The 16430-nt window shown below is 40.5% G+C and overlaps 1 protein-coding gene across 1 annotated transcript in view; it reads left to right on the plus strand.

The window, feature by feature from the left end:
* Positions 1–14070: 14070 nt before the first annotated feature.
* The window catches only part of LOC145413636 (uncharacterized), a 64951-nt gene continuing 62591 nt past the window's right edge, over positions 14071–16430 (plus strand). Inside the window, exon 1 of the mRNA XM_080283297.1 lies at positions 14071–14194. Coding sequence (XP_080139423.1) covers positions 14071–14194 — 124 coding nt within the window. The remainder of the gene's footprint in view (positions 14195–16430) is intronic.

Here is a 16430-nt window from a genome sequence, read left to right on the forward strand (position 1 = left end):
GGGCTCTGGCAATAGTATGAGAAACGTGTGTGATAGAGTGCAAGATTTGTTACACTTAAATCTTCCTCGGCCATTCCTGATACGATGTCCCGTATGATACCCCCTTTAGCTGTGGACACTAAGAAATCATGGAGACAGCTAAAGAGATCTGGCGGCTATTAAGCCACTCCCAAGCCACGGAACCCGTCACACCACCCAAGCCTTAATCCTTATAAAAGTTTGATGGCCTTTTATGTTGTTCATTTATTCATTATACTGTTATTATTAATATAATAATGCTTTATTTCATGTTGGAGGAGAGATTGGTAGGAAATAGCAGGCATAAAGTGGTTAAAAGTTAGAATAATGGGCCACCGAAAAACCAATTAGAAATTTTCCCATTGATTGTTCAGCTCAGCTACCGCGTATTCAGCTATCACGCGCGTTTGCTGTGACCAATTAGCGCAATAGCAGGGGGTTGAGTGGAAAGCAGAGGGTCTTGGAAGGTATGATAAGGGAAAGAGTGAATATTGATGAGATGTAGTTTGGGATGATGCCAGGCAGAGGGACTACTGTTGCAATATTCACAGCCCTACAGCTTCAGGAAAAATACATACAAAAGAAAAGAGATAGCTGTACAGTACTTTGGTTTTTGTGAATTTGGGGAAGGCCTTTGACTGTTTTCCTAGGGAGGTGGTGAAATGGGCAGTGAGAAAGTCTGGGATTCAAGAGTGGCTGGTCAGAATGGTATTGGCAATATAGAAGGGTGTTTGCACCCAAGTGAGAGAGAATAGAGGCTTGAATGATGAGTTTTCCATGAATGTTGGCATGCATCAGGGGCTAGTTTTAAGCAAGAAGCCCTCTCATGTGACTTCAGAAGTGGACTTCCATGGAAAGTGTTGTATGCCAAGACTTACTGTTGATCACAGGGAATGAGAGGGAGGCTGAGGATAGATTTAGGCACTGGAGTGATGAAACTGGGGACAAGGGTTTGAGAGTAAACGTGGGTATATTCTAGGACTGGTGACAGTACCGTAAAAGCAGGAGGAATGTGGCCATGTGCAGTTTGTCACAAGGGTGTGGGAAATAATTCCATCATATGCAGTATCCGTGAGAAGTGGGTGCCTAAAAAAATTTGTGGTATTAGAGGTAAGCTGTAAAATAATGTTGATCATGTGTGTGTGGTGTGTAGGGACGAGCATGCAGAGACTGAGAGGTAGGAAAGCTGAAGAATCTCGTGAGTGTGTGGATAAATTTTGTTACTTGGGGGACGTTGTGTGCTGGAGGTGGGGCTGTGGTTAGGGTAGGGAGTGGTTAGAAGTAATTCAGGGAGCTGTTGCCTCTCATGGCATTGCGAGGGCTCTCCCTCTGTGCTTAGGGGCCCTTGTAAGAAGCATGTGTTAGGAATGTAATGCTGTATGGTAGTGAGACCTATGCTGTACAGGAAAAGGATATTTGTAGGCTCAGATGCACAGAGATGATGATGATTAAATGAATGTATAGTGCATCCTTGAATGATGAGCTTGAGGAGTTAGGTTTGGAAATGAAATTGTAAGAGGCAAGATGGGGCTTGAATGTATTAGTGTTGTAATGAGAATGGGTAGATTGAGATGTTTTGGGCATGTGGAAGGATGGAGGATCAGAACTGGATGCAGAGGGCAAGAGAGATGTGAACATTGAGTGTGGGGTTGCGAGAGGCAGATAAAAAGAAACTTGGGACCAGGTCATGGTGTGTATCGTCAAGGATATGGGACTGAACAGGGAGGCTGGTGGAGGTCAAGCAGTGCGGAGAGCTACCATTAGGTGACCATGGCCGATGCATCCAAGCATGTTGGAGCCTTTAAGGGGAGAGAGTTCATTTTTTTGGTTGAAAATGAAGTTATGCATCAATTTACATGAAATTTTACTGAATAATGGCTATATTTGGCAAAACTAATCCCTGAGCTTTATTTGTAAATGATTAATTTACTCACTGATATATATAGAATGATTATATGTTTACTCACTTAGGAGCATTAGTCAGTGAAAGTTAGGTTAAATATACAGTAGGATCTCACCAATAACGATTTCGACAATAACTTTTTCGGCAATAACGGTAAGTTAGAATATCTGCCCAGTTTCTATGATAACGTTTGGATTCACTTTAATAACGGTTATTTCGTGAATGCCAAGTTGTTATACTGCAAATATGTCCATAAAAAGATGAGGAATGAAACAGACTAACAAGAAAAGATGAAGGAAATCGCCAAAAATGTGAGCAATAGCTAGGAGGAGATGGAGGATCCTCCCCTCGCCACCTCCCCTGACTTGCCCACTGTCATCCCCTCCACCTCCACTGCCCCACTTGACTCACCTGCTCCACCTGGCATACCTGCAACCCAACATAATGACTGTTGCTGCATTCTAGAAGATATATAACATTCAACAGGCCGTAAATTTCTTCGTCGGTGCCTGGAATACTACAGGGCTGGCAGCCGCTAAACATGCTTGGTCGGCACCCCAGCCACAACTCAAGTCTCTTAAGACAGAGAGAGAGCGGCCATCAGAATTAATGACTAATGATTGGACTTGTAAATCAGATTTCATGAAAATACCAGAAACAGTATCATGATCAAGTGAATGCCTGCCATCAATCACTCATCACTCACTCTCTTTCACAAAGCTAGCCAGCCGAGGAAGAACAACAGAGATTGGTTGAGTAGATGGTGACACTGGGGACTTTCCTGAAGATTTTGACTTTATGGAGTTTGATGAAGTGTTGATGGAAGTGGGTGACCCTGGCATGAGAGGCAGGAGTGGGGATGAGGCCAGCGAGGGGTCAGGGGGTACGATGCAGTAGCGTCCATGTGCAAGCCTTGAAACAATCATCATACCAAACACCTCATAACTCCTTTAAAGTGAGTTTTATATTACTCATGATGATTTAATAATTAATCTTATTATTTCAGCTAAAAAAAAGTAGTGATAGGAGGGCTCCAGGTGGGAACAGTGGATAAAAGTCGTGGAGTGGCAGCACCAATAAACCCTTTATACATGTATTTTAATGTCACACAAATAACGTTTTAGCTAATAACGGCGTTTTTCTGGCACCAATTACACGTTATCAGTGAGATCTTACTGTATTAAGATTTTACTAAATATTTTTTTCTTTTCTTCATGTATCGTCCTAAAACTTTTTACACGCTTAAGTAGGTATCATAGCTATTATCCAGTAAAGTTTCATGTAGATTGATGCATAATTTCATTTTCACCCCAAAAAATGAACTGTCATCTATTAGAAATGAATTGATACAAGAAAAAGGAGGGAAGAAGGAGATTTTTTTCCAGGGAGTACTAGTAGACTGTAGCACCAGTTGAACAGGGCAGTACTCCCAAGATGGATGGAAAGCTGATGACAGGGAGAGCTAGAGCTCCTGTTTCATCAGCCCTTGGGACTAGCTTCTGACCATCCCCCTTTCCTGAACTTTTTCATTGTTTCAGTAACACAGAGAGGAGGCCAGCACACTCTGTAATACAAGTCCTCTTTCTGTCAGCACCAAACTACATGCATGTTAGACGGTACATTACTTTTTTTTTTTTTTTTTTTTTTTTTTTTAAAGGCCCCATCACAACACCAAGCCTCAGAGTCCCTTGGGATGGGGGGGGGCATAAAAGCCCCCACCATCTGCCCTTCTCCCGGTAACGACCAAGCAAGATGCCAAGAACAACTGTCTGGCTCACTTCTTCATTTCTGCAACATGGCAGCCTTTCCTCAAACTTTCTCTCTGTTGAGCACCACCTCTCCTTCCCTAAGCCTCACCTTCTTTTCCTTACAGAGACTCAGGTGTGTGAGGCAACTGATAGCAAACCCTTTTCTATATCCACAACTTATCTATACAGGTACTCATTTCAAAGCCAAAGGTGGCTGTTGTGTATATGTACGCATCAACATATCTTGCTCTTGTGTTCCTGAACTTGAATGTTTGGCTATCCTATCATTCTTTGACTATATCTGTGCTGTTTACTTATCCCCTATGCTAATTCTGCTGACTGTGAAATATTCTTTGACTATTATACATCTAACATGGAACACATCTTATCGATTTCTCCTTTCTCTGATGTCTCCATTCTAGGTGATTTTTATGTTCACCACCACCTTTGGCTCTCCTCTCCTTTCACTGATCCACCTGGTGAACAAGCCTACATCATTTCTATCCTTAATGACCTAGAGCAGCTTGTACAGCACCCTTCCTGTATCCCCGACTGCTTTGGAGAAAGTTCCATCATACTTGATCTCTTTCTTACAACTAATCCTTCTGCCTGAGCTGTTGATCTTTTCTCTCCATTTAGCTGCTCTGATCATAACCTTATCACCTTAGTATGTCCTATCACTCCAGTAAGGCCTGTGGACCCTCCGAAGAAGCGGTGGCTATGGCACTTTGGGCTTCTGATTGGGAGGCCCTCAGGCAGTACTTATTTGAGTTTCCCTGGAATGATAATTGCTTCTATGGCTGAAAGCCATCTGAGTGTGCCTCGTGCATTACAGACGTTATTCGCTCGGGCATGGAAGCATAAATTCCCATCTCTTATCTTATGACTAATGCAAAAAAAAAAACCTTGGTTTAATCTTGCTTGTTCTAATGCTGTCCACAACAAGGGGAGGGCCTACAAAAGGTACCAGAGCTACTCCATCCCTGAGTCTCATCTCTTTTATGTTTCTGCCCAGAATCATTCTAAGTCTGTTCACTCTGCTATAATAATTTCATTCATACTACGTGCTGTGAACTCTCCAACTCTAATTCTTCCCGCTGCTTCTGGCACCTTGCCGAAAACTTTTTAAACAACTTTACCTCATCCTTCCCTCCTCTCTTCCACTCTGATGTTCGTTTTGCTGTTTCTTCTACAGATAAAGGAGAACTCATCATTCAGATTTCCTCCTCCAATTCCATCTTAAACAATTCTGGTGCTGTTCCTCCATCACTTCCCCCCTCTGACTTATTCATGGCTGACAATAAAATTTCTTCAACTGATGTATTTTCTGCCATCACTGGCCTCAGCACTAACAAGGCATATGGGCCTGATGGGGTCCCTCCTGTTGTCCTCAAGAACTGTGCTTCTGTTTGTACACCCTGCCTAGTCGAACCCTTTCGCCTTTCTCTGCCAACTTGTACCTATCTTTCTTACTGGAAGTTTGCTCTCATTCAGCCTGTCCCAAAGAAGAGTGACCATTCCTAGCCATCTAATTATCGTCCAATTTCTTTAACATCCTGTACTCCAAAATTTTTAAAATCAATTCTTAACAAAAAAATTTTATAGCACCTTTCCCATCACAACCTTCTTTCTGATGATCAGTGTGGTTTCTGCCAGGGATGCTCCACTGGTGATATTCTCACCTACCTTTCAGATTCCTGATTCTCCTCCTCTCAGGACTTAGACAAAAGCTTTGCAATTGCACTTGACATCTCAAAGGCATTCGATCGAGTCTGGCATAACTCTAATTTCCAAACTGCCCTCTTACGGTTTCTATCCTTCTATCTGTACCTTCATCTCTAGTTTCCTTTGTTTGTTCTATAGCTGCTGTTGTAGATGACCACCATACTTCTAGAGCTATCAATATTGGTGTTCTTCAGGGATCTGTCCTATCAGTGACCAGCTAAGCTGCACATTTAACCCTAGCCACTCATATGCTGATGACTCCACCTTTCCTCTTTCCATTCACTTCCCTCAGCATCCATCAAAGTAGTTACTTCAACAAACAAGAGGTGAGGCTATGGCACACCTAATGTCTGACTTGCCTTGTATCTCTGATTGGGGTAAAAGTAATCTTGTTTTTAATGCTTCAAAAACTCAGTTTTTACATCTTTCAACATGTCAGAATTTACAACGGTGGGTGGTAACCTCATCCAACCAACACACGTTCTTTACGTGACAACAAGTGGGTTGGCGGAGAGTTAACACCCCTCCCCAGGATACAACCAACTAAAAATATGAGGTGCTACCCAAAAGTTCCAGTAACTTAAATTCTATAGGAAAATAAGTTACCTTACCTCCTGGAGGATTGGAAGCAGGTATAATTATTCTCTTGTACAAAGGAAAAGGGGGAAAAAGAAGTGTGTGGTAATCATAGGGGCATTTGTCTTCTTACTGTAATAGGAAAAGTGTATAGTAGGATACTTTTGACAGAGTAAGGGAAATAATGGAGGAATTAGTTGGAGAAGAACAGGGAGGCTTTAGGAAGGGAAGAGGTTGTGTAGATCAGATATTCATACTTAGATCTTTAGTGGAAAAGTTTCTAGAGAAGGGAAAGGAATATGAGGCCTTCATGGATTTGGAGAAAGCCTATGACAGGGTGGATAGGCAAGGATTGTGGAAAGTATTAAGAATATTTGGAGTAAATGGGTAGTTGTTGATGCCTTGAAGAGCATTATTGACTAAGACTGCAGTGTGTGTGGATAGTGAACTGCATGAATTTTTCTGTTTGAATGTTAGATTGAAACAGGGATGTGTCATGTCCACATGGCTGTTCAGTCTGTATATGGATGGGGTTATAAAAGAGATACAAGGTAGGGCAGTGGATGTTGGAGCGACCCTAATGAGAGAGGGCAGTGTTTGGAAACTTCCTGTTCTGTTGTTTGCAGATGATACTGTGTTGTTAAGTGAAGATGAAGGATGAAGGTGAACTGCAAGGCTTGGTGAATGAGTTTGGGAGTGTGTGTGAAGCGGAATCTAAAGGTGAATGCAGGGAAGAGTAAAGTTATGGCCATCATGAGAAATGTAGCCACTGAAGGTACAGTGAGGCTAGATGAAGAGGAATTGGAAAATGTGAGTGTATTTTTTGTACCAGAATAGTGTGATGAGTAAGGATAAAAGGTTAGAGGGTGAAGTATTGAAAGGGTACATCAGGGAAGAAAGGTTGCTGGGTCTTTGAAAACAGTGATAAGGAACAGGGAAGTGATCATGGAAGAAAAAAAGTCACAGCATGACAGTACAGTAATACCTCGATATACGATACCCTTAGATGCGATACCCCAGCTTAACGATGGGGGTAGAAATACCACCATACCCTGCCTAACGATGGCCAAATCCCGGTTTAACGATGGGTTTTGATTTTTTTTTTTTTTTCCAATTTTGATGATATTATTGTCTAAAATTGTGTGTTTAGGTTGATTTATAAACTGTTTTTAGGCTTAGATTAATGTGTTTTTGCCATAGGTGAGGCATTGTCATTTTGGGGTACAGTTTACCAAGCTTGATTTTTTCCAGACTAAAATTTGACAATTTTCAGATTTTATTTGTTGGTTTTAGTGAGTTATTTACAGGTGTTAGGCTTAGGTTAGCTTCCTTGACAGCTGGTAGGCCATTTAGATTGGCTTTAAACTTGTTTTTGAGCTTATTCGGGTGGGTTTTGGGCTTGGTTTGGGAGGAAACCCAAGGCTGGTAAACGCTCCACATTGCTTTACATGTTAAAAGTACCACAGTATACGATACCCCGCCTAATGATGGGGTTTTACCTGACCAATTACCGTACATCGTTAAACCGGGGTATGCCTGTATTGTGATACCTACCTAAACATGCAGAAGTGAAGCTTGGACCTTTTTAAAAGGACACAAGTCAAGAGTGACAGCAGTGGAAATGAGTTGTTTGAGAGGAGCATGTGGAGTTATGTGGAGAGACAGACTGACAAATGAGGAAGTGGAGGAGCATTGTGGTGTAGATATGGGTGTGATAGAAAGCATTAAAAAAAATACACTGAGGTGGTTTGGGCATGTGGAGAGGAAGGAGAGCGAGAGATTAACGGGGAAAGTGTATGCAAATGAGGTGGAAAGGGGTGGAGGGAACGGGAGGCCGAGGATGAGATGGAGGGATGGAGTGGAGAGGGAAATGAGAGAGGGGGAGGGGTGAGCTGAGATCAGGGGAGTGAAATGGCATTGGACAGGGTGACATGGAGGCAATTTGTTTGTGGCTACCCCTTACAGGATTAAGGCTTCTGGCAGCAGATAGATATATAGAGAAAAAACTTGTCAGAATCTTCCACACGAGTATCCTCTAATTTTTAACAATATCCAACTCAGTCCAGCATCATCTTTAAACATACTTGGGGTTTCATTCTCTTGGGATTTATTGTGGAAAGTTCATATTACCTCCCTTTTTTTTTTTTTTTTTTTTTTTATAAATAACAGAACAGAGGAAGGAAATACAAATGAATAAAAAAAATAATCCATACACCAGATTACTGGTGTCTTCATAAAATATCTGTAACAGTTAGACTTGAACAGCTGTAGGTTGAAGTTTGGAGGGAAACAACTCTGGGGAAGCGAGTTCCAAAGAGATGCAGTACGGGGAATGAAAGAATTCTGATAGGCAGATGTTCTGCAATATGGCTGAGTGACATTCCAGTCATGAACGCTACCAGATGCCCGTGTAGAACGAAGGAAGGCATGGAGAGGTGGCACCATGGATGCAACTTCGTCTGAGCATTTGCTGTAAAAATATCTGTAAAATAATGCAAGGGAGGCAATTCGTACTTGTAGGGGAGGTAGATTATTTGTAATGGCAGGGTTGTTAATAATTCTAACAGCTTTGTTCTGAATTTTGTCTAGTTGTTTTAATGCAACCTCTCCACATCCATTCCACAAGGGTGAGTAATATTCAAGCTGAGAGCGCACATGACTCTTATAAATTACAGCTAACTGTTCATCAGTGAAGAAGTTACGGACTCTGTACATTTATCCAAGTTTCATTGAGGCAGTTTTAGCAAGTGATCTAACATGAGAGGTCCAGCTGAGGGCATTGTTAAGTGAGACGCCGAGAATTTCAATACTTTCGGAGATGGGAATATTAGTACTGTAGTACTGAAGGTAATATACGAATCTGTCAATATCTGTTTATTAGTAAATTGTATATATTTAGTTTTACTAGCATTAAATGAGACAAAGTTGTTTTGTTCCCATCCACTGATTGTAGATAGGTCTTGATTTATGGAGATGGCTGTAATGAGCTGAGAGGTAGAGATATTAGACTTTATAAATGGGTGTCTGAGTGTAAATGAGCTATGTAGTGTTGAGTCATCTGCATATGAGTGGATGGGATTGTGGGTGGCAGATAAGAGATCATTAATATGAACCAGGAACAGGGTTGGGGCCAGACCTGATCCCTGCGGAATGCCAGCGTTAATTGGTGGAAATTGGAATATATATCATCTACATTTACTCCTATTTTCCTGCCACTGATATATGAGGAAATCAAAGGAACAAAATATGTTAGTCCATAGCAAAGGAGTTTGGACAGCAGGGAATGGTGCCATACTCTATCGAAAGCTTTAGAAATATCAAGGGCTACTGCTTGAGTTTCTCCATGTAGGTTAATTGATTGGTGGATGGTGTGAGTTAGGAGATTGAGTATGTCAATGGTGGATCTTTCGTGGCAAAAACCATATTGTATATCACTAATTAAGTTGTTGGATTCAAGTTGTTTAATAATGTGCTTATTAATTAAAGTTTCAAATACCTTACCAAGAGAAGATGTGACTGCTATTGGTCTGTAATCAGAGGGGTCAGAGGAACTTCCTTTCTTTGGAATTGGATGGATATTGGCTTCTTTCCATTAATTTGGGAATGAAGAAGTACATATGCATAGTCTGAATAATTTAGCCAGAACAGAGGCAAGTTCAGGGGAACACTTTTTCAAAACAATTGGTGGAATTCCATCTGGGCCTGGAGATTTGTTGGTGGGTAAATTGTCTAGGATGAATTTTACGTATCTTGTCTGTATTTTAAGTGGAACAATTTCGGGAGAGTCAGGTTCTAGTACTGGGATGTTCTGGCTGGCATCATCTATGGTAGAATTTCTGGCAAATGTACTGGCAAAAATATCTGCTTTCGCACGTGGGTCATTTGCAATGTTGCCATCTGAAGATTTTAGTGGGGGAATGGATGATGACTTGTTAAAGTTATTATTGAAAGAATTAAGAGTTGACCAGAATATTCTATTGTTATTAGGGTTGTTAAGTAGTTTTGCTTGCTTTTGAAGAAAGTTTGATTTAGCTAGATTTATTACAGCTTTTGCATGATTTCTAGCAATTTTAAATTGAGAGAGTGATTCAGATGTTTTTTATTTTAAGTAAGAGTTATATGAAAATGACTTTTAGGCTGTTCCTCTGGCACAGTTGCCATCAAACCATTTTGGAGAGTTTGATCTTTTAGTGAACTGTTGACTTGGTATGAATAAATCCATAGCTAATATTAAGTTGCATATGTGGGACTGGGTAGAACTGGGATCACTAGAGAAGAAAGACTGCCATGGAATGTCAGCAAGATAATTTTTAAATCCATCCCAGTTTGCCCTATCAAAGTGCCATCGGGTCGTCCTGACAGGTTCGGAACGGGGAGGTGTGGGGGATTAATTAATGAGGCTTTGATGAGATTGTGGTCAGAGGATCCAAGTGGTGACAGTACCTTTATCCTGTATTGATATGGATTATTTGTCAAGAATAAATCCAAGAGATAGGCATTATGGTCAGGATTATCAGGTATTATGGTTGGTTGCTTTACCGGCTGGGTGATAGTAAATGATTCTGCAGACAGCTCGCACTCTAGACCAGCGTCATCAGTCCTGGCAGAATGCAATAACCATTCAACATTATGTATGTTAAAATTACCCAAAATGGTAATTTCGGTGCTAAGGGCAAGGTTAAGGTTACTCAACTGTGTGGATATGGAATCAAATACACTGGGTTCCGAAGAAGCACTGGGGGAGTGATAGACTACACAGATATATTTGGTAAAATTTTGACAGTTTAGTTTATACAATGAGTAATCAAAACTGGATGAAATGAAGTTTATAATTGTGTCAACTGCATATTGGGATTTGATATGACAACAGGTGCCGCCCTTGTTATGGAAGTTTGTGAGGAGATGGTAACAGGGAAAACAAAATGGGGATATATCAGTAGAGGGTGAGATTTGTGGTTCTTTGAGGAAAAGGGCCAGAGGGGATGTGGACTGAAAGAAAAAATGAACTGAGTTTAAATTTGTGCTAAGGCCGTGGATGTTGGTGAAGAATATGGCCGCACTTTCACTTCTCCACTGACGAGCATCACTAGAAATTGCAAGAGTCGCTGCTGGCACAGTCGTTTGATAGCGACTGGGAGGACCCTGTGCCGCCAGCCCTACCCTGCTGGTGGTGGCAATCCGAGGTACCACCTCATTTGACAGTAACATTGCAGCAGCCATTGCTAAAGAGAGTGAATAGAAGATGTGAAATGTTATGTGCATGTAGAGTGGTGTACAGTAGACAGTTGAAGGTAGAGGTATTATGAGAGCATGCTGGCCTACTCTCTGTGTAAATGAATGCACTGAAAATGTTCAGCAAAGGGAGATGGTCAGGATCAAGTCCTGAGGGCTGGTGAAATGGGAGCTCCAGCTCCCTCTATCACCAGCCTGCCATCCACCTCGGGAGTACTGCCCTGTTCGACTGGTGCTACATTCTACTCCTGTCAAAAAAATCTGCTTGCAAAAGATTAGATGTGCTAAGCCAACTCCATGCCTTCTTTACCCCAGCACAGTTGTTGACTTTATACACGGGTTTTATTTGCCCCTGTTTACAGTACAGCTCTCATGTGGGGAGGCTCCCCACATACAGCTCTTCTCAACAAGGTGGAGCCAAAGGCTTTTCATCTCATTAACTTTCCTCCTCTTACTGGCTGTCTTCAACTTCTGCCTCTTTGCTGCACTGTAGCATCAATATCTTTCCTAGTGTTACTTCAGTGGTCATTGCTCCTCTGAACTTTCTGCTTGCATCCCTTCGCCACTGTGGTGGGCGCGTAGCTTTCATCTAGCAACAAACCCTCACCCCTTTTCTGTCCAGCTCTCTAATGCAAGAGTTAACTGTTACTCCCAGTCCTTAATGAATGCAACACGTCAGCTCTAGAACTGTCTTCTCTTTCTGTATTTCCTACTGTCTGTGACCTCCAGTCTTTCAGATGCAGTGTGTCCAGGCATCTCAGAATGAACAGATGTTGAAATTGGCTCTGTGTTGTTATGTTTTTTATTTTTTTTCTTGGAGGGAACAGTCATACACGTGTCTGGCTTTTGGTTTATTCCATGCTTAAAAAAAAAAAAAGAAAAAATAAAAGAAAGTGGAGCCACCCATTTATGTTGGTTTGTCACTGTGTGAAGGTGTCCTTCTCCAGCACCTGTTTTACTAATTACAGTTAACTTACTGATGGCCAGAACTGTAATAGCCAGCATTCGTAAAATAAGCACCTGGCTTGATAATGTTATTATTAAAATTCTAACCCGTTTGATCTGATGACAAATCATTTAGTTTAATCTTTTCTTTCATATTACAGTAGAAGTCCTATTTTTTGGCATCTACGGGACCAGGCAAGTGCCGAAATATCAAAATTGCCAAATTATCAAAAACCCTACCCACTCAGTACCTTATATGTTTCGGTGAACACTATCATCAGTACTCATATCATTACAGATGTGTTTGGAGAGAGTACTGTATACTGTTTGATACTGTACAATACTGTAATGAATACAGTACTATACATGAATATGAAAAATAAAGAAATTAGTGAACATACTGTATATAAATGTAATGATACAGTAGGCCTACAAGTTCACATGCACTTACCTAAACTTATAGTAGGTTCCTTAATTACATATGTACAATAGAAGGGGTTGATTGGACTCTGCTACTGCTGGAAGAAGTCCCCAGCAATAGAGGGGACGAAAAAATCGGAAAATCTGCTGAATGATCAGAGATTTTTGTAAATGGGACTATTTCTCAAAACTGCCGAAATGGCAGATTTGCCGGGGAATTGGATGCCAAAGAATTGGACTTTTACTGTATTATATTTTGCTTTGGATAGGCTTTTTGAATGGGAGCAGTTAGAGGCAGCCCTCTTTACAGACTTCAGTGGTAAATATAATTTTGGACTTGAAATAAAATTGTCTGGAAATAGCAAGAATTATATAAAAAAAAAAGCGCCATTGAATTGAAGGGGTTAAGAATAATTCCACTTCATTTGCAGTACCTTTTCAAAATTATTTCGACAATTGTTTTGTGTACAAAAATACGTATGACTAGGTTAACTTAGTGATTTATGTGGTTATAATACAGTAAAAGTCCATTAATCCGAATATGGATAATCTGAAAATCCCAATAATCCGAATTTTTGAAGAAGGCTGCCAAAAACAACAAAAGTAAAATAAATCATCCATCCATCCATCATCCAATCCTACGTTGCCCCATGAGGAGCGTGGAAGCCCGGGGCTAGGCAGTTGGTCCTGAGAGTGACCAACCTCACTCATCCCTGAGTGCCATTACGTGAGCAATAAACCCCACTCACCCCTTGGATATAAACCTTCACCGGCTCAGTCCGATTGGAGCACAATAATTACCCACTAAACCACCAGGCGCAAAATTAAAAAATTCAAACTGGGCGCCAAATGCGCTGAAGTGCCGAGCAGTGTGGTCATGGATCAGGTAATGCATGGATTGGCAACTCCTCGTAAACAACCAATCACTTTTGGATCTGTATCGTAGGTTTAAGGAATTTTCCACAGTAATACATATTAAGTTTTTGTGCTTTTACAATACTTGCATATTATTATTAACCCTGGACTTTCTCTAATTGGATTTATCTGCCTACTACTGCTGTTTTCAACACTGTGTATAACTGGTGAGTTAAACAACCCATAACATCTCTTGATTTACCAATTACAGTTCATGTCTTCAGTAATACATTATTAAGTAAAAAATTTGTGTAATACATAATGTTAATATGTGCCATATTGTATTATGAATGAATGAAAAGTGATTATTTGGTAAAATTTCAGTTTAAACATGAAACTGTCTTAGGGGTCCCACCCGAAAATCCGAAAAATCTGATAATCCAAATGATTCTCGGTCCACTGCCATTCACATTAATGGATTTTTGCTGTACCTGTACTGGTAGTTTATTAGATAGCTTATAATCCATGTGAGTGTAGACATCTCGTTTGGTAAAGTAAATGGCTATCCTGACAGTTGCAATTTTACCAAGAGCTGGAGTACATAGAGTACATCACATCTAAATTTATTTCCATCACCAGGGTGAAAGGATGGGAACACCACAGGGGGGAGCCAATTCTACCAGGCTTTCTCTTGACATCGCTGATCTACCTCTAACACCTTTTGGCATGAGTCCTGGAGGCCAGTCCAAGAAGCTTATACCCATCTCTCAATGTAGGTGTTTTGTGTCTGCAGTTTATGAATTCGGTGGGATCAGAGGATAGTGGTGAATGAATAAGTAGATTGCGTAATATTGCATTATTATGCTTTGATGTATGGTACGTACATTATTCTTCTATAGCAACTGTTTATTTTTAAGGTGCGTTAGTCAGTCATGAAATGGTTATTTGATATACAGGTACAGTATGTAAATCATTTAATCATGTGGTTCTTAATGTTTTGTTTAGCTATATCCTAGCTACATTGTTGGATAGGTCAAGCCAGGCAGCAATTAATAATGTACCAGTAGTATCTATAAATATAGGCTTGTAGATGCTGACATGAAATGAAATGATAAATGAAAGGAAGGAAAGAAAATCATTTGATCTAATTTGTTTATTTATTTTTTACTAATAGATAGGAACATGGTAAATGAGAAAATGGGTGGCAAAATTAAAGATTGCTGTGAAGAGGTTGAAACAGGTGTTTGTGAGGTACAGTATATGCTGAGACTTTGAAATTGGTGGAGAAAGTGGTATGAAATTTTGGTTGGGGAAAATATGACAAATCCTGGATGAGTGAAATTGTACCAGTGTTAGGAATGGAAGAAGTAACAGTACAATGAGTGCTGAATGTTGGTATATAAATATATTAGAGAAGGTAAGGAAGTTATCAGAGTGTGAGATACATTATGAACAGAGTGGTTTGGGGAGCTGTAGAAAATTTGTGGACCAGATGTCTGCCATATCACAGACAGTAGAAAAAGCATGTGAAAAGGACTGGTAGATATTAATGGTATTTATAAATCTGCAAAAAGCATTTAACAATGTGAACAGGAAGGGGTTATGAAATATATGAATAGGATTAGAAACATAATACAGCAGCTTTTTGTCATACCGTGAACTAGTATATGATGAACTGCCTGTACAGTGGCCAAAAAGTTAGAACCTCTTTTTGATATGTGATAACACGTAACCTATATGATCGTTATGATCCAGTATGAAGCTTCACTGGTTAATGTGAAATTGCTTTTTTTACTTATACAGTTACCAGCACACAAGCTTACAGTCATTTGTGTATTCCAAGATGATCTTTTAACTCATCACCATTGGGTGTGTTAGTGTCATTTTTGGAATGGCTGTTGGAGTTCAAGCAGCATGTGTAGTGAAATAACTACCAGTTTAAGTGAGTTAGAAACTTGTTTTTAGGCTTTTTTGGTAAGTATCAGTTGAAGTCCAGTGAAGTGAAATAACAACCAGTTTAAGTGAGTCAGAAACTTATTTTTAGACTTTGTTGAGTGGGTGACCCTTGGCCAAAAACTTAACCCCATTGAACCCATATTATACCAGTAATGAGGGTGTATTGTACTATGATTCATGGAAGAAAGGGAGTACTGTATGTGGACAGTCGAGTTGAAGCAAGTACTTAGTTGGTGTGGTCACTTGGAGAGAATGTGTGTTGATTAATGGAAAGGGTACCCGGGTATTGCATATGTGAGTGAGTTTGAAGGCGGGGGGAGACATGGTAGGCCAGGAAGAAGGTAGATAAGTATGGTCACTTAGTGTGTGAGTATGTGAGAAACAATGTAACTGTGGAGACTGATGAGGCTAGAAAACTTACAAGTGGTCAAGTTGGTTTGATTAACTTATGATAAGGGTTGGTATCCCTTTTTTTTAACTTGATGGTCATCAGTTTGACTCTGTCCGGTAGGTATTATGGGGAGCATGTGTGCAGAAGGTTATTTCTGTAAGTGGAGTCAGGATTCTGGAGGTGTGAATGGTGGGTGAGTGAGTGAGTGTGTAAGTGACCTATTTTATCGGGCATGTTGTTGATTAGTTCTCCCGTTGTTATATATTTTTTATTTTCTTGCTTACTGGTCACTGCCTTACCCCATCTTTGGGTGGGAAAAGAGCTTGAGATGGTGATCATGATATGTATGTATAGTGTGGAGTGAAAACTTGAGTTCACTAGAGCAGAGGTTCTTAAATGGGAGGGGGGAGGGGGAGTGAGTAATTTCCAGAGAGGGTGCAAGACCGCCCAAAAAAAATAAGTTAGTCCTTGTTTTTTTTGTATCTACTAAAATTTCATGTACTGGAGAGGGATACATAAATGGGCAACAGTATAAATGATTAACTCTGCTGCCTGGTTTTGCAAATGTCCCTCAGCTTCCTCCCTCTCCCTGAGAAAGGAGGGTGGTGGGTTGCAGAAGAATAACTTCTGCTTGCAGTTCACCAGCCTTATATTCATAAGT

The sequence above is a fragment of the Coenobita brevimanus genome, chromosome 97 (genome assembly GCF_032717465.1).
Source record: "Coenobita brevimanus isolate Jiangsu-jjx chromosome 97, ASM3271746v2, whole genome shotgun sequence".
In the NCBI taxonomy this organism is placed as follows: Eukaryota; Metazoa; Arthropoda; class Malacostraca; order Decapoda; family Coenobitidae; genus Coenobita; species Coenobita brevimanus.